Source organism: Micromys minutus (assembly GCF_963924665.1).
Source record: "Micromys minutus genome assembly, chromosome: 1".
Lineage (NCBI taxonomy): Eukaryota > Metazoa > Chordata > Mammalia > Rodentia > Muridae > Micromys > Micromys minutus.
The window spans coordinates 127,749,349-127,774,542 of NC_137969.1; the positions used below are offsets into that span (position 1 = coordinate 127,749,349).

The 25,194-nt window shown below is 38.3% G+C and overlaps 1 protein-coding gene across 1 annotated transcript in view; it reads left to right on the forward strand.

Moving 5' to 3' along the window:
- Positions 1-10,729: 10,729 nt before the first annotated feature.
- The window catches only part of GABRB1 (gamma-aminobutyric acid type A receptor subunit beta1), a gene marked incomplete at both ends in the record, with an annotated part of 415,773 nt that continues 401,308 nt past the window's right edge, over positions 10,730-25,194 (forward strand). Inside the window, 3 exons of the mRNA XM_080917082.1 lie at positions 10,730-10,809; positions 10,998-11,089; positions 11,518-11,585. Of these exons, the coding sequence (XP_080773208.1) occupies positions 10,730-10,809; positions 10,998-11,089; positions 11,518-11,585 (240 nt within the window). The remainder of the gene's footprint in view (positions 10,810-10,997; positions 11,090-11,517; positions 11,586-25,194) is intronic.

A 25,194-nucleotide genomic window follows, 5' to 3' on the forward strand; every position in this document is an offset into this window, starting at 1 on the left:
GTCAGAGTCTTCCATCTATTATTTTTTATAGGCATGGATTTGTGGACAGATATTGTGTAATTTTGGTTTTGTCCTGGAATATCTTGGATTCTCCATCTATGGTAATTGGGAGTTTTGCTGGATATGGTAGCCTGGCTTGGCTTTTGTGTTCTTTTAGGTTCTGTATGAAATCTGTCCAGGATCTTTTCGTTTTTACAGTCTCTGTTGAGGAGTCTGGTGTAAGTCTGACTGGTCTGCCTTTATATGTTACTTGTTCCGTTACTGCTTTTAGTATCCTTTCATTGTTTTGAACATTCGGTGTTTTGACTATTATGTGTCAGGAGGTGTTTCTTTTCTGGTCCAATCTATTTGGAATTCTGTAGTCTCCTTTTATGTTCATAGTCATCTTGTTCTTTAGGTTTAGAGAAGTTTTCTTCTATATTTTTATTGAATATATTTAGTGGACCTTTTAGTTGGGAGTTTTCTCTCTCTTCTGTAGTTATTATACTTAGGTTTGGTATTCCCATTGTGTCCTGGATATCCTGGATGTTTTGGGTTAGGAACTTTTTTATTTTTGCATTTTCTCTGACTCTCGTGTCAATAATTTCTATGTTGTCTTCTGCCCCTGAGATCCTCTGTTTCTACCTTTTGTAGTTTGTTGGTGGTGCTTGAATCTATGACTCCTGATTTCTTTCCTAGGTTTTCTATTTCCAGGGTTGTCTCCTTTTGTGGTTTCTTTATTGCTTCTCTTTCTACTTCAATTCCTTCACCTGTTTGGTTGTGCTTTCCTGTACTTCTTTAAGTGATTTTTGTTTTTCCTCTTGAGAGGCTTCTTTTTGTTTATGTGTGTTGTCCTGTAATTTTTTAAGGAAGTATTTATGCACTTCTTGAGGACCTCAATCATCATTATGAAGTATGATTTTAAGTCCATATCTGGTTTTTCTGGTGTATTGGGATATCCACTACTTGCTGGGGTGGAAGCACTGGATTCTGTTGTTGCCAGGTTGTCTTGGTTTCCATTGCTTACGTTCTTGTGCTTGCCCCTTGCCATCTTGTTATCTGTGATGTTAGGTGTTCTTTTTGTTTCTGACTGTCACTTTTCTCTCCTGTGGGTCTGAGGGCTCATGGGCTCAGGAAGAAGTTTGCTCCTGGGTGATTGGCTCTCTTTGAGCAGGCAGTGAGTTCTGATGCCGGTGATCTGGTTCTGTCTCTGGGATGGAACAGATTATTCCCAGAGAGCACTGTGCCACCTATGTCTCAAGACAGCTTGTTGTCTCTCCTCACATAGTCAGTGGGGGAGGGGAGTGGGTGCTCACCTGTGGGCTCAGGTGCTTCTGAGGCTCTCCTGGGTGCTCAGCAGTTACAGTTAGGCCCTGAGTTCTGATGGCTGTGACCAGGCTGTGTCTCTCATATCCATCCTTTTCTGCTCTTCTATATATTCTTTTAGCTGTTCTTTGTTGCACAATTGTCATTATTTTTTAACATTACAAGTTTTCAAAGAAGCTGTTTGTATTTTAATGGAATTGCATTGCTACTTAGACAGAAAAGTGTGTTATATTGACTTTCTATCAGTAATAAAAATTTGTGGCTTTCTCTCTACAAATTCTTATATTTAGAGAAAATATTCATCTCTGTTCTTGAATGTCCTTATTCCACACATCCCAAGTCAGCCTCCTCAATAGATACCAGTTGAATTTTTGTGACTTAAGTCTACAACAATTTATTTAGAGTAGAAATTGCTCCCATGAGTTATAAAGGCTTGCAAAACAGAATAATCAGTATCCATTCAGATACCAATGGAAAGTCCAGGTCATTTTCTGTCCTTCTAACCCAAGAGATATACATCAGATCTTTCCATAACTAACCTTCCTACTTTCTATAACTAACTTTTCTAGATTGACTAAAATGGACCATACAACTCTGGAGAGTGATTTTTTTTTTTTAATTACCAACTATTGATTGTAGACTACAAAAATGTTAAAGAGGTTAGAAATGGGTTTGGAGCATGCTATAGAAAAAGGCACCAATGTTTCCAAAGCTTGTTTAGGCACTTACCAGCACCTCCATTTGGTAATCAATCCATAAGCTATGCAACTGTCCTTTGTAGAATTTCTTGAAAAGTCCTAAGACTGATTTAATCAATAAACATTGGTGATCACCTGAACATTTGGCCTTCTTTCCTAATGGAAGGAAGTGAGAAGCCAGACTGAACTTTTCAACCCTCTAATTAAAAATTGGTTCCCCTGGAAACCAGCCACTTTCATGAAGCTATCCAGGAGCTCGGGCCATAAATTATCTCAGTAGTATATAAAGTGCAAATCCCTTTAGAGAGTCTAAGAGATTTAGTAATTCTTGAACTTTTTTTTAAAATTGAAAACATTACAAATGTGTGCCTGCACCTACATACAGAGAGACACTTACAGAGATACACATATACACACAACACATACTTGCTCTACAATAGCAACTGAACTCAATAAAGGGGCCAAATGAATTAGTCCAAACAAATCTTTGTTTTCAGGAACTTTTCAGGTTGAAAGCAAAATCATGAGAGAATTCTAAATTGTACAGTCTCTGAATTATATACAGGTGTAAAGAATATTTCAGTATGCATTTTTCATCAGTAACATTCAACATGAATAGTATACATTTTCATAGACATTGATGACAAAGGTTGTATAGCAACTGCTTCTTCTAATTTGTAAAGATTTGTTTGTTATCAACAGACAAATGAGAGTTTTGAAACATGCTGAATTCCTGTGTTTAATAATAGAACTTATTGAGGCTTTTCTATTTCATTGTACCAGGGATGTTTTTGTGTATTCCATTCTTATTTTACTTAAAACATATCTGAGCTTCCACAGTGTGTCATATTTTTGTTAGATGCTATCATAGACATTATTTGTAGGGATTATATGAAGTGGGAAAATTATATATTGCTTCTTCTCTCTCCATATATATGTGTGTGTGTGTGTGTGTGTGTGTGTGTGTGTGTGTGTGTGTGTGTGTGTGTGGTGTGTTTATGTATATCAGAGTAACCTAATGCTAATTAGATAGCAAGCACATGGCAAGAGGGAAGCAATTCATAACACACACAAAAAATCATAAATGCACAAAGGTCAAAGAGCATACATAGTTTTCTACAGATAAAGACACAGCATGGTATTTTAAACCAAATAAAACCAAACTGCAAAACCAAACATTCTTAGGGTTTTGTAGAACTAGGGTCAAGCTCTATTGCTCCACATGCTAAACTACTTCTCTAACCATGAGCTATAAGTTTATCCTCCTAAAAGAAAAAAAGGAAAAATTATTTACAAAATACTGCTCTTTTTATTCTTGGTCCCACAAAAGCCATGTCGCTGACAAAACAAGTCTATTTTTATCACTGTATTTTCTTTCTTTCTTTCTTTCTTTCTTTCTTTCTTTTTTTCTTTCTTCCTTTCTTTCTTTCTTTCCTTATCAATTTATTTATTTAATATCTCTCTCACAGCTTCCCCTCTTTTCTGTCCTTCTAGTCCCTCACTCTCTTCTCCCCTCCCTCCTCTTTTTCTCTTCAAAGTAGGGGAGGCTTCTCATGGATATCAAGCAGCCTTTGCATCTTAAGTTTAACTATAACTAGGCACATCTTCTCCTACTGAGGCTAGTCACAACAGCTTGCCTAGGGAAAAGGTTGCAAAGGCAAGCAGTAGAGAGAGTTTAAGACAACCTCTGCTCCATATGGAAACCGCTCTGCACATCTGCTACATGTGTGTAGGAGCCTAGGTCTGCCATATGCGTGCTCCACCACATGCATGCTCCTGGTGGGTACTTTAGCCACAGTGAGTCCCTTTGGGCTTGGGTTAGTTGATTTTGTATGTTTTCTTATGGTGTCCTTGACTTCTCTGGTTCATTTTAGCCTTCCTCCTCATAGTGTTTGACCCTATGTCCTTGGGAGGTTTGATGACTCTGTGTAGGGATAGAGTGGTGAGGTGGGAGTGGGTGGGGAGGTAGGTGGGGGAGCACCCTCTTCGAGGCAAAGGGGAGGAGGGATGAAATGATGGATTTGCAGAGGGGAAACCAAAAAGGGGGACAACATCTGCCATGTAAATAAATAAAATAACCATTTTATTGTAAAGTGAAAGGTACTCAAAGTGATGTGTTAAGATTTAGAGATGTTAGGCATAAATGCCGTAATATACATGAAGAAAACTTCAAGCAGTTCTTGGCTTGTGACAAATGCTCAGTAAATGCAACGTGCACTTAAGAAGTGTGTATGTATGTTTCTCAAATTATCTGTTCCTTCCTTCTTCACAACCTGTCAGTTTCACGGCATTTTCTCCAAGTGACAATATTCTGACCTTTACCTCTGCCTTATCTGATCAGAGTAATTCTTGATTTATGCTCCACACTTCCTGCTGCGTCACAAGATAACGCCTTGAGCGTCTATTTTCTTATCATTTCACTTTGTGTCAAAAAATTTAGTTCATATTTGTGGGGTTTTTTTTTTTTTACAAGAATCAACTTTTCTGCTGGAAGAATCTGTTGGGCCAACACTTTCTCAGTTCTTCTATGTTTAGAAGTGAGTTTATGGTGTCAACACACTGGAATGCTAGTTGGTTAGAGCACAGAGTTCACACTTGAATACTTGCTGTGATTTTTAAGACTTTTTGCTGTCTTCTGGTGCTAACTTCACTGATAAGAAAAATGCCAAGTTATTTCCTTTCCTATGGAGATGATTTATTTTTCTCAGTATCTTGGATTTTTCTGTATCCAAGATGCTCTGAAATTTCACTAGACTATGACTAATTAATGCTGTTTAACACTCAGTGAACCCATTCAATCATAAAACTAAAACTTTTTGCTGTTTCTGGGGCATTTTTGAGTTTTAAACTATTTCTGCACCCCTTTCCCCCCTGCTTTCTTGTTATGTAACTTCTTTCATAACTTTGTTTCCCCTCACTTTTCCATGTTTGATGTATCTTTCTTGTTCCTCCTTTTTATTTTCCTCCTCCTCTCTATCCTCCTCTTCTTTCTACACCTCCTAGTCCTCCACCTTCTTTCTTCTTCTTCCTCCCTTTTCTCCTCCATTCCCTTTTCCTCCTTCTATTCTTCCTCCTCTTTTTCCTCTTTTTCCTTTCTCACTCTCCTTCCTCCTTTTTCCTTCGTCTTCCTCTTCTTCCTCCTCTTTCTGCCTCTTTCCCCAATGACACTTGAATAGATATTTGATTTTATTTATTATGTAGTTTACTAATAAGCTCTCTAACTTTACCACTTCCTTTCTATAGGAAACTCTTCTGTCAGACTTAGCATTGCATCTTAGTGTCACTGACCCCTGTTTGTTTTGTGCATGTCTGCTCCCAGCTATGTGTTCTGTTTATTATGCATTATTTAACTCAATTATACTCACATTTAAGTAGCCTCACTTTTCTGTAATGGCTTTGTTTTTATTTTTATGTCGTTTATTTCCTCTTCTTTGTGGTCACTGTCCTTGTTTCTTGGTGATTTTTATTACATATCTACGTTTTTCTTTGAGAGTTCATATTAAATAGAATTTACCCCTTTTAAGGCAAATTTTAAACCTTCCTATGCCCATGCTTAATATACTTACAAATCCAAGAAGGGCATCTTACCAAATCTTCCATCCAATGTGTATTCAGCATTAGTATGTAATAAAATAAAAGTGGCACGTGACTGAAAAAAAATGCAGTGCTATTTGAAATGTTCGATCATTCTTTAATATCTAAAGAAACAATGGTTTCTGAGTTTTGATTTCATCCCTTAAAAATACCTAGGTAATTATTCAAGTAGTAACACTTTTGCTATATCATTTCAGGGATCAGTACAAATGGATAGATTTCTAATTCTCTATTTTTAAAAATGGGAGAAGTTAAATGTCAACCAGATAGAAATGGCAAGGAATTGGAAGTGTATATTTGAGATGCATATTGAGGCACAAGAAGAAAATCCTAGAGGTTTGGTTGGCATCCAGACACTCAGCTCAGGGTCAGGGCCAAGCACCCGTGAGTGTGTTATTTCTCATCACGGTACCCTCTCCCAGTCCTTCCTCATTGCACATACCTGCCTCTACTAAAAATGCAACTTCTCTTCAAAGCTCCATCAATTACTTCCACTTCCTGTATCACCTTCATTTTAGAAACCTTTGATGATGCTTTCCACCTGGCTTATCCCCTCCCCAAATCTCATTTCAGTGTCTTGCAATGTATAAAGAAAGGATTTAGCTCTTTTAAAGGCATCTACTTTATACTTTAGAACCACATGATAAAAAATAAATGTTCTACCCCAGCATTTCCTTTGTATTATTTGCTGGTTATTTGGATGTTTTTACTCTTTTGTTTAATTTTGTATAATTTCAAACCACATCTTCCTTACTCACACACTCAATAAATGAATGGGGAAGTGATTAAACTTGAATCCTTTATATTAAACACAAAACATATCGATCAGATACCAAAAAAACGTCCACATTGTAATATTTTGCTGTTTAAATGATACTACACACTAAACTTTTTAAAAAGATTTTATTTGTAAGAGTATACTGTGGCTATCTTCAGACACACTTGAAGAGGGAATCAGATCCTATTGCAGATGCTTGAAAGCTACCACGTGGTTGCTGGGAACTGAACTCAGGACCTCTGGAAGTACAGTCAGTGCTCTTAATCACTGAGTTAACATCTTAATCTGCAGTGCTCTTAACCATCTGCAGCCCCTGCACACTAAATTTTATCCTATAAAAACATATGAAAAGTAGATTCCACTCAGGTTTTATAACATTCTGAAGTTTTGTGTTTTATCTTTAGTTTTTACTTCTACCTGTCTTAAATTTTTGTATGTGTAACAAAATGTTCTTCTATGAATAACAAATTGCCTTCTAGACTTCTTTTGTATTTCATCGTCTCCTGCTTTACCAGACCATTCTTTTATATGCACTTGTGCTAGTTTTTCTTATCTTTACCCAAGACACAAACAAGAGAATATTATCATTTTATAGATTAAATATGCCTTGACATCTTACAAACACTTTTCCTCAACGCTCTCTTTTATTTATTTATTTACATCCAAACTTGTCTATTTTGACTTCCTATGGTTGCATTTGAACTTTAGAACTGGATTCTCAATTTCTATTTGAATTGTAGGGGTTTTTATTCAACTTTGTTGTTCTCTTAAAGCCTAGATAAAATGTCAACAATTTTCAGATCTTACATTCTCTCCATTCTTTTCTTTTCCTTTCTTTTCTTTTTGTTTCTCAGCTTTTTCAGCTCTATGTGGGATTTTTGAAGTTATTGTAATACAATAGTTTTTTATGCTTTCTTGTTATTTTCAGTCTGAAGAAATATTAAGAATATGTGTTAATATTTTGTGAAAGAGTTTTTAAGTACATTTATTTTAACTTAGATGTTATTTCAAGGTTCTTCCATTTTCGTCTAAGAGGTTGGGCAGAAGAAAACAGAATAGGTCTTGTGAAGGGCCTTCAGGGCTTCAGAGACAAATGTTTTTCTTTTTAAATTGGGTTTAACTTTGAAGGGAGAAAAAGATGTCTGAAAGAAATAAGCAACTTCACTAGAGAAGAAAGTGTTGTCTTTTTTTCAGGCTATGAGGGGAAAAAAAAATCCCCAAAGCATCTGGATCAATTATTAACTTATTTCTTTTTAGTTTTTAAGGTTTATTTATTTCACAGTTCCAAGACAACTTACAAACTCTATATATTCAGTGCAACATATCTGTTTTTAAATTAGTAAAGTGTGAAGAGGGGAGATTAAATTTAGACTCCTAAAACATCAAGGAGAAATGGAATGTATCAAAATGCAGGTCATTAACATCTTGCATAATGATTAAAGCTAAGCTGTATATATGATTCTAACATGCCCAGTGATCAAAACAAGTACAAACTTAATAGGTTTTAAGATGCTTATTGTTACTAAGATGCAAACTACTCATAAAACCAGACTATCTCCAGAGTGTGAAAGTCTGGGAAACTATTTTTCCAAAGACCCTCCGCATACATAACAGGCTAAGATAAACTAGGTTGTGTCCTCAGAAGCAATTCAATAATAAGTGGTGGTTATCACATGAAATGTTTTGATAAAACATATTTTATACTATTTACATATGCTAATAGAAATAAAAAATACTATCATGTGATTTCTTAAACTGTCCTTTTGTCTAACCAGAAAGCATAATTTCAAAGCAAAATCCAGTAGGATGGATCCAGGAGAAGTATGCTTTACAGTAGGGTTAAAGTATCTAAACTCACACCTTATCTCAAGTGAAGTCATTGTTCTTAATCAGAGCTGGCTAAACAGTGATGCCTTCTACCTCAAAAGGATCTTGGAGGTTTAAAACAAATTAGAAAGTGCACATTCTAACGAATCATCTACAAGTTGAGTGAACAGCCACAGTGAGCTCCCAACTAAAAGTTTCTTTCCTGACTTGTATGTGTTTACAATCTCCACAGGTGAAAGGGGAAACTGAAGGCTGGCTTGTTTACTGCTAAGCCATCAGCTCCTCGAATGAGAGAAGGTACCTACTGAATGTTCAGTAAACATCAAGAGTTAAATGTACAGAAGACAACGGTGGTAAGCCTGTAAGTGGTTTTGCAGTGTTGTACAAAACATAGATTTCCTGATTCAGCAGTGCCTTGAGACATGAGTGAATCTCCTCTTTTAACCACTAAAAGAAGATCTGTATGTATTTAAAAAAAACAAGTTGACATCCTCTCAAGCGAACTTAAGGAATCTGAGACTTAGCATTTGAGGGTTAAGAATTTTTATGATGCTCAAATATAATAATAAATTAATGTTACTATCGTTTCTTTTTTCACTTTGAGAATGTTAAGTTCAGTACATGTTGACAGGATTGTACAATGTTTTAAGGCACATTCATTCATAAGGACCTAGTTCCCTAGCTCGTGACTCTTGTGATGTCTGTCTCTATCATGCTTCAGGAAGACTGTACCTGTTCTCTCCCCAAACTGAACCATGTCTTATTTTATTTCCTTCTGCAATCACCTTCTTATCTTCTTGTTTCCTTGATCTAATTCTTGCCTTTCTGGTCTGCGGATACAGGGCAGAGAGTGGCATTGGCGAAGGATTCTGGGTTAAAATGCATGCTTCACTACGTATTTGCAGTATGACATTAACCACGGGACTCTGCTCCAAAGCAGACTCTTCGTTATCTCTATTGATGTGTTCTTGCAAGGTTTGGATGAGATGTGCACAAGAACAGTGGCGTAGCAGGTGGGAAATGTCAATGGTCCTTATGACAACTACCAGATTTCTTTTTCTCTAAAACCTAAATCCAACTCTGTCCATCCTTGCTTAAAAGTTCAGTATCTCCCTGAAAATAAAGGTTCTCCTCAACTTTCTTCCACATCCCATCACCCACCCTCACCTTTTTCTTCTCCTTCTCTATGATGGATCTCTTTTGCATACAGTTATACAAGTAAGTTTTCTAGTCTATAAGCTTTGATACATATTGTTTTCCCTCAAGATGAATTCCTGTTCCTCGCATGGCAAAAGCTTTCTCTTCTATTTTCTCCTCTTCTAAGATAAATTCTAATGCTTCTTGCTAGGATAATAATCCTTCAGTCTACAGAGACAATATAAGGATGCAGTAATTCGTTTTTTTGTTTTGTTTTTTGCTTATGTTTGTAACAAGTTTGTGAATATTTGTAGGCCAAATACTCTTAAGTTTACTCTAAGTTTCAGAATACCTAGTATCAAATGAAGACTTGATACATGCTATTTAACAAAGGACAGGAACTTATCCCAGAGTTTCCAACCAAGTTTTGGGTGATATTTATGGAATTGTATTTATTAACTTCCTTTTATTTCAAAGGAGATTGGCTTTGCATAATTCATGATAGACCTAGGATGGCCAATGTTATCTTTAGGGTTTACCAACAGGAGCTAGCACACTGGCAGTAATACTCAAGAAGCTTTGGCTACTAAAATCTACAAGATTTGCCAGCAAAGGTCCTGGAAAGAAATGATTGGTTGCCAGGGCTGCCCCTTCTTTTCCCACTTCCCATTCCAAATCTACTGATGGAAATGGGGAGGAAAGGTAAAGCCTACATTTAAAAGTCAGTTCTCCTGGTCCTCCTATCTCCTGCAAGCATTACACAAAGCCTGCTGCTGCCCTGGTTGCCTCAAAAGAGAACAAGATTAGCAGACTCCTAAACCCTCCCGGCATTTCCTCTCCACCCCACTCCCCTCCTTTTCCGGGCTGTCTCTGCCCACTCCCCTCTCCAGCACCCCACCCCCCTGCTTTTCTACTGGCAACCAGAGAACCACCTCCAGACTTCTTGTTCTGGGACCTTTAGAATAGTCAACAAAAGATGACAATCGCAGACAGCCTTAGCCAGATCATTGAAAACCTAGTTTAAGAAAAAAAGAAGAAGAAAAAAAAAAGAAAGAAAAAAAATCAAGCTTAGGACAGGAGGGAAAAGAACGCAGGAAACCACAGCACGGGAAAACTGGGCACACACAGGCAGGTTGGCTCCTTTGCATAGAGACAGCAGGTTGTATTCGACTACTCGGAGAACACGGAGCACCTCAGACAGGAACTTTAAAGGGATTGAAATCTGTTGCCTGTTCCACTAGGAATATTGTTTGCAAGGCACAAGGTGTCTTTTGGTAGTGAGTACCCTCTGCGCATGCGCAGGTCCATTCGGGAATTACTGCCCAGCCGCCGACTAAGTTGCATTCCTTGAATCTTCGCAGAAAAGACAATTCTTTCATCAGAGTTAGTAATGTGGACAGTACAAAATCGAGAGAGTCTGGGGCTTCTCTCTTTTCCTGTGATGGTTGCAATGGTTTGTTGTGCACACAGGTGAGCTGCCTGCTTCGATCTCTTTTTTCCTTGGTGTTTTTCTCTTTCCTTTCCTTTTCTTTTTCTTTTCTTTTTTTCCCGTGCCTGCTGGATCTTGTATCTTGTTTGGGGTAGGTGTGCCTGGATCTTTTTTTATGTGTTTGCAGTTTGTGATCATTCTGAATACGGTCCCCACTTCTTCCCTTCAGCTCCAATGAACCCAGCAACATGTCATACGTGAAAGAGACAGTGGACCGACTGCTCAAAGGATATGACATTCGCTTGCGGCCGGACTTTGGAGGTAATGATTCTTCATTTTTTTTTTCAACCTGTAACCCATCTCTAGTTCACCTTTTCTGTCAGATCTAATGCCTCCTTCCCCATTTTACCATTTTTAAACCTGCAATACTACGCCCTACGCGCGTGCACACACACACACACACACACACACACACACACACACACACACACTCACACACGCACTATCCCCAATCTCAGGTGGACGTATCCTCAGGCTGAGCTGTCCCTCTCCTCAACCCGACACACCCTCTGCACTGTCACTGCATCACGCGTGTGTCCACACCTGTTTTCTCGGGCCGTCCCCTACAACAGTGAAGGGGTAGGGAGGGAACCTGTTTAGTCTGTAATAAGGTCTGGGAAGCCCCCCAATGTCCCCTCAGCTCCCTGCCACTCAAAGACTGTCTTTGCTGTGGTCCACCTCCCCGGCAGGGCCCCCGGTGGACGTCGGGATGCGGATCGATGTCGCCAGCATAGACATGGTCTCGGAAGTGAATATGGTGAGTGGCCTCCCCAAGGGCTCGGCTGCCGGCCGAGCTTACGCAGATGCGAAATGAACCTGTCCCCTGTCCTCTGCTTTTCATTGGTGGTCACCTCGGCCCTGATCCCCAGGGTCCCCACTCCACGCGTGCGCCCCACTCCAGTACACACACTGTCGGTCTCCCCACCGTTTGTATTTTCCACACACGGCTACTGCAGTGTTCCTAAGGAGACGTACTCCGCACTATTTTGGGAAGGAAGGGGGACTGTTGCGCCGGTGGATTGGCTGGGGCGGAGTCTGAGCCTTACTTTAGCCGGGTCTCCCTGACCGTCGGGATGTGCAGGGCACCATCTGCCGGCGGCCGGTTTACGTACACTGGGGTCCCCCGGACCAGGGGTTCACAGCCAGCTTTGGCCAGGCAAAGCCCTCATAATCGCCACAGCTCCAGCAGCCGGAAAGCCCCAACCCAGCCAGCTGGCTCACAAGTGCCCCACCACCACCCCCACCACCACAGAATCAAGCACAGTGTGTGGCAAGAGCAACAGGCTGAGATGAACAGTTCAGGATTGCTAATGGCACAAGTGCCCGAGCTTTCTTCTAGGCATTCTGGACCCATGCGAGGGTTCCTGTGTCTTGAGACATCTTCCTGCAGCTTACAAGTTTTAAGCTGGAGGAGAGTCAGTCAAGTCATAGGCTTTGATTTGTTATAGAAACCTGGAGAGAAAAATAGGGATCTGATAATTAAGAGGACTGAGGCGAGGCGAGGGAGGGTTGCAATATCATAGTCATTGATTTTAAGGAATCTACACTTTACTATCTTCCCAGCCCTCTCCCTCCTTGCTTTTCTTCCTTCCCTGTGTGCCCTACTTAACACATCTTTTCTCTGGGGCTGTGGGAATTCAAGTCAGAGCAGCCTTTTAGGCTTTTGTTTTCAATCACCCCAGGAAGCCCTTTTGTAGTCAAGAAGAGTTCAGGAAGGAAATGCCTGTTGCTTTTCTAGAACCCACCCACCACCCAGGGAACAGCTAGATCAACAGGCACAAAATGACATTTTTATTCCACTCCCCAAAAGGAAATAATTCCAGCAACCGAAATTTAGATATGCTGAGTAACTTAAACTGGATCCCTCCGGATTTTCTCTCTGTAACTGTCACTGCTGTTTGTCGCATTCCTGGGGGAGGGGGTGCATTTTTACTGTTATAAGCTAAGTTTTAAGAACTTGCCTTTCCATCTTTTAGAGTCTGTCAAGAGCAATAAATACATTTGTATGTCATTCAATGGATGATATAAGAATAAAATGTGTGGTGCAGGCGGGGGGCACCTCTGACTATCGTAAATGGCTTATTTAAAATGCCATGTTATAATGTCTCACATTGTTTCAAATAATATTTTCAAGTGTTTTTTGACTACTACACTGACAAAGAAATCCATTTTTCAAATTTGATTTTTAAAAAAGTGAATTTTTTTTTACTAAGCATAAACGTTGAAGAGACTAAAATTCTGTTTACATATATGCTATCGTCAGGAAGCAACTATTTACAAACATTCAGAAGAACAGGATGAGATACGCATACAGAGGAACCGAGGCCCATGATTGCAAATAGATTATTAGCTTAAAAACGGTTAGCTCAACGATTAGTGTCAATAGAGATACATTATGATAACATGTTCCTGTTGAGTCATTTAGATGGCACTTGTAAATATTTTCATAAATCATGTATGGTATAGAAGACTCAGTGACTACAGAAAGCAAACTGTTCCTCTGTCAGTGGCCTATGTCACTGTGTTGGGGGTATTTATAGTCCCAGAACTGGAAGGCCCTAAGGTGGACTCCCAGCACCAAATACAGACATGCATGCATACACATATGTGTGTGCACACACACAAGCATTCACGCTGCATGAGAAACTCTGCCTCACCACTGGAAAGAATTCATATCTAAGCTGAGAAGGGCGACATCTAAATGAAGAAGCACAGAACACCTTCTCCTAATAACTGAACCACACTTTGCTCACCAGTCCACGACTTGTGTGCACTTGTTCTGTTGTTTTTCTAAGTTATCACTCATAGATGAGCCTGTGACAGTGCTCTTTACCTGAATACCCACTGTGCTTGACTGTGACGTCAGAGCCATAAGCAAACATGGCTAGTGAAAGCTGGGACTTCAGGGGCCTTGCTTCCTCTATTCTTTTGTTATTATTGAGAGCTACTGACAAGACTCGATTTAATTTAGTGGCTCATCGATGGCAAAGGGTGCAGACGAACACCCTGGAAATAACCAAGGACAATGGAAATTGAGGAGTCGAGAGGATGCTGTGTACAGAACAGGGAGTGTTAGTCCCACTCCAACCCCTTACCAAGAAGACAGTTCCCTGCAACGTGCTTCAGACACTATAAGTAGAACCAAAGATAGATAGGAAAGAGGATTTTTAGCTTGTTATTAAGCATGCTTCTGTACCTTGAGGGACACTCATTTACATGTTATTATATGATGGGAAATTTTCTACAAATTTGAAAAAAAAATAAGAATTGACAGCCAGCACTTAATGAAATGTAAGTTAAATCCATTACTGCAACATTGCTAATTATGTCCACATTTTTTATCATTACTGTTATAACCCATTCTATGGCTGGGAACATGGCAGGATAATTATGCATTAAGTTAGTGGGTTAAAGAACTAGGGCTCTGTTAATTCTTGTCCTTTTTGTGCTAGTCTAAGAAAAATGTGTTTCAAAATCTGTTTATTGCTCATTTTGAAGGCTAATATCATACCAAGACTATTTCCCAGCTAATGTTAGATTTAAGGATATAAAATGTTGTTCTAAAATTAGGTTAAGAAAAAAACATTATGGTAAAGACTACCTACTAGAAATCCTAAAATTGTTTTATTGGGATTATATTATGGTGCACAATAAGTATATTTTTATGCATCAGTTACAAATTAATTTAAGTAAAATATGAGAAAAAGAAGTCATTAGTTCTGAGCAGTTAATTAAAACCTTTTAATAATTCTAATGTAGAAAGACATATATATATCTTTCATATACATATATATGTAAAGCACATATATTCACACACATTATATATAAATAAATATATATATATACATAACTGAAAGCAAGGTTTCTTTTAAGGTTTTAATTAACATTTCAGACATAAAGTTTTTTTTTCTCATTAAAGACATTGTGGTGATGTAAAGTAACTATATAGTGCTAATATTTTCTAAAGTTTTATATAGAAAAAATCTCACAGTTTTCCATTTATTGTACATTAAACATCTTCTTATTTTTAGAGTTTCTATGAAGTGCTATGAAGACACACACACACACACACACACACACACACACACACACGACTGAGGCAGGTAGAATGGATCCTAGGAGAGAAGGGTTCCTAGCAATTACTCATAAAATAACTACCATCTGCTCAGTAGAAGAGCCAGTACCCAACAGAAATGTTCTCCTTGAGTTGTATCTTGGCTAAACGTGATGCTGACTATAAACAACCAAGATGCTAAGCTTATCCATTCTGATTGCCACAACAAACTATCTCTTCTCATGTAGAGAACCAATTCCAAATACAACTCTTTCTCCCAAGATAAAGGTAGGACTGCCTGAGTGTCCACACGCTGAAGACTGTACAGTAGAGCTCTGACTCAGACTCAGACACAGAACAAGCCATGGCTTGCAGGAGGTGGCCTCACTTCTGTGTTCACTTTTCTGAAGGTGCAGAGGTTGCAGGATTTTGCAGGAATCACAAACAGCATCAACAATGAGGAGGATGAAAGTGACAGGATTTTGTAAATGGTGCATAGAAACAAACTAAACAGAACAGATACACATTTATATTCCACGGTGTTGCTACTTTAATACTAGATTCCATAGGTACTTGGTACATTCTCCAGTTGGAGCAAGAAAAGAACAACCAGAGGGCAGCATTTTATGTCATCAATGGGAGGAGAGGCCTTTGGTTCAGTGAAGGCTCATTTTTTTCCTAGTGTAGGAGAATACCAAGGTGCTGAGATGGGACAGGGTGGTTGGGAGAGGGAGCACCTTCATGGAGGCAATAAGAGAGGGAGAGATAGGATTGTGGGAAGGGGATAACATCTGAAATGTAAATGCAAAAAAATCCCAATTTAAAAAAGAAACACGGGGAAAAAAAGGAACTACTCTTTAAAATTCTCTCTGGAATAATCAACCCTTCTTCCTCTATACCTCAGCTGCTGCTGCTGCTGCTGCTGATTCTTCTACTTCTTCTATTTCTCCTTCTTCTATTTCTTCTTCTTCTTCTTCTTCTTCTTCTTCTTCTTCTTCTTCTTCTTCTTCTTCTTCTTCTTCTTCTTCTTCTTCTTCTTCTTCTTCTTCTTCTTCGAATATCAAAGTGGAAGGATATTATTCTATTATCTGTAAAAGTGAACTTTTTTCCTTTTAATTTTCTGTAAGACATTACTTTCTAATTAGTCTAATAGGTGGTTGTGCTCAAAGAGAAGATTAGTTTTGTAATTAAAGATAAACAAGAGGATGTGGTTCTGTGGAACCTGATGTCTTCCTGCATCAATACTTGTTACTCAGCAGAGCTAAGTGGAGAGAAAAAAAGGCTGGGGTACAGCAGGCAACAGTACCACCCTTTCCCCTTACTGAATACCCTTCAAGTTTACTCTGTGCATTATAGAACACAGAAATTGTCTTTCCTTACCAAACAGCCAGCAATGGTTGTGTTAAAAGTAGACCAAACGTATTCTTGCTGCTGTCAATATATTCTCTTGGGTTATAATAAAGTTTCCTTTGGGAATGGAGTAAATTGGTCAGTAGCGATTAAAAGCTGGAACACACATCAGTAGATAAATAAATAGATAAGTGTCCTTTCCCTTACATGAGAACTGAACAGGGACCCTCTTTCAGATTCTGCACTGAGAGCAAAACAGTTTGGAGATAACAGGTATATTAAGCCTCAAATCATTAAAACTAGACTATCTAGATCTTAAAATGTTGGTATTCATATATGAAGGTTAGCAACCTTAGGATTTCATGAACAAATTGGGCATTAAAGTATATAAGATAGAGAAAATAAATATTTATTGCAAAATACACACAGGTAGAATATACCTCTCATGAATATTAAATCAATTGCTTATTTCAGTCTGACTTAAATGTATATAATTCTTATCTTTTACTAAACATTGAAATGGTAAAGCTGAGAAATGGAGAAAACATAGGAGGAAAGAAATTCAAAAGCAAACATCAAAGCTATAGAGCTTGATTATGAAAAAGACAAAGTTTAAAACCAGGACTTCGGGGATGTAGCTCATGGATAGACAGGCATAGAAGAAACAGAGTTGGTTCCCGGTTACCACAAAAACTGATAGTGGTGGCTCATGTCTATAATAACAGCAATGAGGTGGTGGAGGCAGGAGGATCAAAGGTTTGGGTACAAAACATGGTCAGGCCAGACTGAGATACATGAGACCAGTCTTAAAACCCGAAAGCAGGCGAGTGTCCCCAATGTCTGCTTCAACTGCCGATATAGTAAAACTTAAACGTTTAAAGTTTTTCTAGTGTTTAATTTAGGGATTTGAGCATAGACTTGGTCTTCTCTGGGATTTACCAATTTCTTCTGTTAAGTGGAGCAAATCATGGGACTGCTAAAGTCTTTTAAGTTTCCAAAACCCTAAAATTTCTGTCCCTAAGGAGTTTAGACTGTGTCAGAATCAAGAATATTTCATTTTATTCCACTGTTAGATTCTGTCTTGTTCCTTCCCATTATCCTGGTCAGAAAGTCGATCAGCAAGCCTTTACTGGTTTGCTCCAGAGTGGTAGTCTCTTGAGAGCTCTGCAGGAAGGATAGAGTGTGGTGTGGGGCATTGTCAGTAAGCCCTGTTTGATCAGTCATGAGATCACCATCCAACCTTTGTTTCTTCCATGCATTTGCAGAGACAGCAACAAGAAGCTGTCATCCATGGCCCTCAGAGGAGGTCTTATTGATGTTTTGTTTGTACTGTGTTGGACATGGAGGTAAAAAGTCTGTATTGTAGCTATTTCTGGTCTGAGGCTACCCATCATGCCGGAGATCTTGTTCTGCTGTTACCCCAAACTCATACATTTCAGTACTTGCTATGGAATGGAAGTAATTGTTTATCTGTTGGCTTGTTTATCCAGTCATTTGTTTGCTTACTTATTTATATCCTCGAGATCTAGATATCTTGGGAGTTCTTATTCAATTTTCTAAAATCTTTTCTAGCAGTGACTAAGGAATAAAAAATAAGACCTGAATCTTAGTGTCACTTCTGAACATTTCTGGTGCTTTTTGCCTTACTGCTTTGCTGAAACCAGTGGTTCTCAGTCTTCCTAATGCTGGGATCCTTCCTTGTGTTGAAATGGTCACAACCATAAAATTACTTTTGGTGACATTATTTCTGTACTTTTACTACTGCTATGAATGCTAATGTATTGTCTGAGATGTAGGAACTTTTATGTGACCCCCCCCAAAGGGACCATGACCCTGAGGTTGAAGACTGTTGTCCTAAATACGTGACAGCATCTCCAGCATGAATGACCGAGTGAAAATTTTGCTTTATCGGAAAGTTAAAAAGCTTTAAAATTAAAATTAACTTAAAAATTTCTACCGGCATAGGTTTTAGTAATGGGCTCAAATGTCATGGGCATCCTTTGGGTTAAAGGAAAAGAAGTTGGTACCTGTGTATAGTTGACTCAGTATTAATATATCCTTTTTCTATGATCCCAGAGAGCACTGAATTCATCTTTCCTAAGACTAGAACTGAGTTTAGGACAGTTGTTTTCTGCTGATTGTAAATTTTCTGGAGTCCCTTAACTTTTCTCTACTGAACAGGAAGTTTGCAGAAATCCTTCCATCATCTGTCACTTAGCAACTGTCACATGTGTTTCATGAACAACTGATCCCTACCAGTAGCTGTAACTTGGGGCAAATCTGGTCACATGAAAAAAGCATAAAGATATGCTTTTCATCTGCAGTGAGCCATTTTTTTTCTTGTTAGAACCATCATGCCTTATTAAGAGAACCGAAACATTATACTACCAGTCATATCCCCCATGAAACCTCCTATTACACTGTGAGTGTAAAATTTAAAAGAATTGTTCTAAGAATATTTATCTAATTAATCCAGTAAGCAAAAATGAGCTTTATGTCCATTGTGTAGTTTATAGGGGATTTGGGGGTGGTGTTTTTTACATTATAATTATGAAGAATGGAAAATTTCCCCTTGAAAGTTATTTGAAACATTAGTAGCTATCCTGATCTTGGGTGTTTCTACCCAGCACAAACCTCCCAAATGTTTAGCCTTTTGTCAGGTCTTGAGTAGACACCAGAATGGGAATGATACTACAAGGTCCTGATATTCAGTGATTTTTGAGGTATATAGGAAAATAGATAATACACACATGTGTTTGGTCAATGCAGCAGATTGTTAGATAGATATATATGAGCATGAGATCTCCCAGGAGCACAAAGAAATAATACCTAAGGCATCATGGGGGGGTCTATGCATGGGTTTAATCTAGAAGGTAAAGAGCAGATAGCAATTGTGGATAGACTACAAACACAAAGAAGAATCTTCCTTCCAAACAAGAGGAAAGGCATATGAATAGGCAGCCAGCCATGCCTGGAAACAGCGTGAAGGGTTCTGGGAACTACAGGTGACTCACTATTTTGAGAATTAAGAAGGCACAGGGAGTATTGTCAAGAGATTAGACTGAGCTGTGAATGCAGGCTGCTGCCTATTCTCACTTGTGTGAAGAGAAATTGTTCCAGACACATTTGTCTGTGTATGTACCATCTCCCTCCAGTAGAATATACAGGATATACAACTGACACTTACTATCTCTTCCAAATTAAGCAAAGATTAGGGGTGTGCCTTAGAGAAAATTACTGTGCTTATGTGCTCCTTTAGAGTTTCACTGTATATTTTTAATACATGTAGTACCCTCTTATTTTTCAATTAAAAGAGAAAAGGAAGAAGGAAAGAAAGAAGGGAGAGAGAGATAGAGGGAGGTAGAGAAGGGGGGAAGTTGACATTAACACAAAACGATACTTGGATTTGTATGCTAAAAAAGAAATGGGTCCGAATCCTCAAAAAAAAAAAAAAAACTCCAAGGAGTTTCACCAGCATCTCAGGGATGATTCCTGTCTTCCTGTCGTAAGTAGGAGAAGCAGAAGGTGAGGGTAGCATTTCTGGATAAGAAGCTAACAGGCTGTTTCAAAGTAGAGGATGAAAGATAAATTCCTAAGGTAGAACAGTGGTCTTAGGGATGGCAAATAAGGACAATGGGATTAAGAGAGACAAATGGAGAGAGACAGAGAGGGACAGATAGAGACAGAGAGGGACAAAGAGGGACAGATAGAGACAGAGAGGGACAGAAACAGAGAGACAGAGAACTTGAGTGATTTTTTTGACAGGTGAATTAATTGAGGTTAGAGTCCAGGGTGTTCTCTAAGGTTCTTTAATAAGTGATGGTTTAAGGACCACCTTCTTCCCAGTAAAGAAACATTTTCCTCCTCTGGAGTGCATATTTTCAGAGTAACAGGATACTACATTGTGCTGTTTTAAGGTAATTATATATGCATTGAAGTAGATAGAACATTTGAGGTGCAATTATCCTAAAATGAACTAATTAATTAATAAACTTTCCTATTGTATTCACAATCAAGCATATCCCATAATGAAAAATGCTGGGCCCTAAAATTCAGTGGCTAAATGGGTTGGTCAGAGGTGCTGGGACAAAGTACTAGGCTAAGACAGAGAATGGGATGCAGTTAACTTTAATTATCCCTAGCAATATGTATATCTAGGCAGCCGTAAGCCTGACAAAATTTAGCATGCATTTATCAACTTTTTCCAGGAGAGAGAGAGATACTGGCATTCTGTTTCAGTAGTCTTTCTAAAGCAGGGGATAAGGGAGTTGTAGAACAGCCCCTTGCATGGCATCTGCTCTCTTCTCCACTGCATACCGAAAGCGATTCAGAGTCTTTCTGGAGCACTGTGCTTCGATGTGAAATTGCATGACGGCAGTGTGAGTTGTTGTAGAAGGTGCATCTGGTGATGAGATGAGACCGAGAATAGAGACAGGGCACGTGAGAAGGACGCTGTGCCCTAAGGAATGTAGTTTACCTGCCAGGAAATTAGAAGTCACTCCTGGAAGTTGTGCAGAGGAATGGTGGCAACATCTGAACTGACATTTTGGTGTGATCGTCTCAGACGGTAAATATATGAAGGCAAAGGCTGATGCATACATTGCATCATTTGCATTAGAGAAAACGATGAAGAGAAACAGCTAGAGCAATAGGTTAAAATGAAAGAGGTTTTAGGTCGTTATAAGCTGTCCCACCCCTGCCTGTATAGAGAATAAATGAGTGTTGAGTGACTACCCCTGTTATGGAGCCGGGAAGCTGAAGATTAGGTGCATTCGATGCTTCGCTTCTGTTGTTGTAGATTAGGCGTGGACATTTCAAGCTCTGACCCCCACATGACAGACTACATGGGGCTTGAAGGGAGGGGAATGGTTTTGGTAATATTTCCTAGTCTTACACATTGTAGCTAGGGATAGAATATTTTCCCCTCATAAATTATTATTTTATAAGGAGTGATACACAATCTCTAGTCAAGAAAACAGGCTTTGTTGTTTCCATAGAGACAGATCATTTGAAAGCCTACCTGTGCCCGGAGCATTTTCTCACATCGGTGCCTATTGTTCCTTTCTCCTACTGCCTGCAACCCCTCTCCTACGCAAATGTATCCAAATCTGCTTTATCCCACTCAAATTACATTTAATATATAGAGAAATTTCTGTAGACATAACAGAGATTTAAGCTGGAGAAAGAGTGTCTGGACCATATGAGAAAACCAGGGGTTCTAAAAGTCTTCATAAATTCAATATAAATTAAGGGCCACTCATATAAGATAATTTTTAACCTTATCTTCCTCCCTTACAATAAAACCTCCAGGAAATTTCAGAATATATTCTTTATACTACTAATCTCCTGGTCTGTTTTATATTTTGCTATAATGTTTATTAAGATTATGAAAAATTTACTCATAAAATTATTAGTGTGATAGCATTCGTACTTTTTAATTCAGAAATTAATAGTTCCTCTGCCTGGTATATCTTACAATTTCTCTAATTTTGTTATATGTTTATCATGTATCAGGAGCTTTTTCAATAGAAACAGCTTCATCATAAAGCATTACCATGATCACAGATACAGAATATTTTTACAACAAAGATTCTTGCACATATATGCATATATTTATAAAACTTTTAATTGGCTTTAAAAACAACCACTGCTTTTAATTGTGTAATTACCATTTTCCGGCCACCTGGATAAACAATATTTTTGATACACTTGGGACACTGTTAAAGAATAAGGTATGAGAGGTATTTACACAAAAGGGAAAATCAAACACAAAAGGTTTTTTAAGTGAGAAAACTTAGATTTTAAAAGACAAATCAAGAATTTTCTCAAGTATGAGAATATAAAGTAAAAAACCATGTAATTCAGAGGTAACACATTTAATAGATGTGTGTGTGTGTGTGTGTGTGTGTGTGAACACGCTTGTATGTAACCTGATTGACCATTTTGGCTGTAATTGTATCTCTTGTGATACAAGTTGTATTTGTTCTAAGGTATCAACTTTTGCTTGAAATATCTATATCCAGAGTGTGTTGCTTATGTCCTATAAATGTACCAAAGCAATTACTACATTCAGAGCTGGTGAAAGATTTTAACTCCTGAAATTTCTACCTGTCTATTCCCCTCCCATGCAATGTGGCCCATACAATGCAGCACATCTTACAGAAACCATGTTAAGAACAAAAGTTCTTGTTTCTAGCAAACTGCTGAGCTGAGGCCAATCAGCCCAGAAAGAATATTCACTGCAAAGGTGCATATTGGCCAAGTGAAAAATTCTACTGAAGGTGGTGAGAAGTGATCTTCACAAGTTTTGAAATTTAGAACAGGAAAATGGGGGCAGTATGAACATTTTGGAGAGGAAGATTGGAGAACCAGGTTAAGTCTTGGCTGGCCTACTGTGACAGTTCTCACTCCCACACTAACATGAGCAAGATTTTCAGGGTGGGGGGGAGGGTCACCCTCCCAGTAACTTGTAACCAAGTTTAAAAGAGCATTTAAAATGTGCTTCTCTAAAACTAGAAGGAAATGACTCTTGGGATGTTGCAGTATGTGGAATATCCTATTGTAATCAAAAGCATTGGCTCATGCCATAAAGATAGCCCAAGTAGTTATGTTGCTGTAAAACAATCTTTCTGACTTTCCATATAACTTCAAGCAGAAGAGTTGCCTGAGTTGTTTTGGGTTTGTTTTTTTTTTTCTTTTTTGGGGGGGGGGGTTGTTTTTTTTCCCCAGGATTTATCTTGGTACTTCGTGGAGCTTAGTTTTGGATCAGAGTGTAAACTATTGGTCCAATAGGTAGGGGCAAATGCACACTCTGATTTCATGCTGACTTGCAAACTGCCACCTCCAAACATCATGATTCAACCTGGATAATTTCAGCTTTCACTTCTGTTGAGCCAGAAATAGCAATGGGAGAGGCGAAAGTGGTCTTCATTTCCAGTCCCTGAATTATACTGGTGTGTGTCTTGATTGAATGTGAGGACAGATTTGCTCATAGCTACAGATTTTCAAAATATATATGAATAGAGAAGGGAGGAGGCTCAACATAGTTAAAAAAACATTCCCCTAGAATCAGCAGTTTCCTGAGGCTGTACCTGATAGGAATTGGCTAAGAACTCTGGAGGTGTGTTGTGGTCAAATTGCTTGCTGCCAGAATTTTGTATTCCTTGATGTGAAATCGGTGGACCATACTGTACTCCCTTGTGTTATCTCAACTACCCTGCCTGAGGGAGAAGGCAATATTATTGTGCAGTTTTAGTCATTATTATTTTCATGGTTAAATTATCTGGTCATTGGGAAATACCCCAGATGAACTAGTGAAGTCCTACTGCTCTTTATATGCCTTGGTATTTCCCTTAACTATCGCCTACTCAATGTGCTTCTGTCAAGCAATGTTTGGAACATTTTTATGATGTCAAAGATTGAACCCAGTGCCTTGTTCATGCTAAGTATATACTCTTCACCTGAGCATCATCCCCAGCCTTCTATTTGTAATGGTTTGTATCACTATAACATTTCAGAATGGCATTCTACCCAAATTTATACCCCTAAGTATACATTTCCTGACTCCTGTAATCCCTTCGATTCTCAGTTTTGTAACATAGCACTGGTTCTTCCTGCTCATGGTGGCTATGAATGTCAACAGAGCCACACTGCGTACAGATATTTGATAATGTATATGTGATGTATACATTGCAAAGTAGTATAAATATCAAATTCTGGAAGCTCCTCATTATCTCCAAAACTTATAATAAATGTCTTCCTTTTAAATTTGGGGACAAGGATCACACCAAATCACATTAGGCAAAATGGATTGTGTTTTTACTTCATGGCGTCATTTCATCATCTAGTTGGAATTCACATTAGTTTAATTATGAAACTTCTCAATGAGAAGTAGTAGGGAAACAGATAAAATTTCTTCTATCCTATCTTCCGACCATCTTCTCTGGGTTATTGCTCTAGAAAAAATAAACTGTGCCTCAAACTTAAAGAAAGTTTAAAACGGTACATCTCCCTGCACTCTTCTGAAATTTATGTTTTATGTAACTCCATAATATACAGGTAAATGGATTATGGTTTTCCATGGGTTTAGTCTATGGTCTGGGTCCCCAGAGACAACCAGCAAATTTTAGTTGTACCTTTTTTATTACAGGATTAGTTTTATGGCATTTACTATAAAGTGATCGTATAATTTTTCAGGCAAATATATGTTACTGAAAATGATGTAGACACAATTAAGAATTGCTTCGGGTCAACATGTTTCAACCAGAACTGTCCTAGGGAGGCTAAGACCTACATTGCAAGTATTGTTAAAAACCTAGATTTCTCTTGAAAATGGGATATGTGTTTATTTTTCCAGTGATGATTGAAATCTAGATGAGACAATAAACATAAATCTCTTGGTATTAAGCAGGTATTTTAGGGAGTGGGTATGATTATTCTAAGGTATAATTATTTAGCAACACCACCATATTATCAGTGCTTGGAGTATAATATAACAGATGTCCTGTATGGAGAGATATAAAGTCTAAGATCACACTGCCAGTAGATTTAGCATTATATATGGCAGGGCTAATTTCCATCTTTCTTAGTATGTTCTCTCCCATAGGAATAGTAAGGACCTCTGGTTTCTCTTAGTGACATTTGTGAGGGCTCTTTAGTTATGGCTCCATCATATCCCAAAGATACTTCAAATACCATCACATTAAGTATTGGGCTTCATATTATGACTCTTGAGTGATACAAATTCAGTCTATCATAATAATAATCATCATTTCCCCACTTACTAAAAGCTTACAGTGTGCCAGGCACTATTAAATGCTTTATATACAAAGAGATATCAATGACAAAATCTGTAGACTGGATGATATATTCTGATAACTCTATAAATGACTTTAGTTAATTTGAACAAATGAGACATGAGTTCACTTTCTTTTACTGAGAGCTTTGTTAAACTTATCATTGG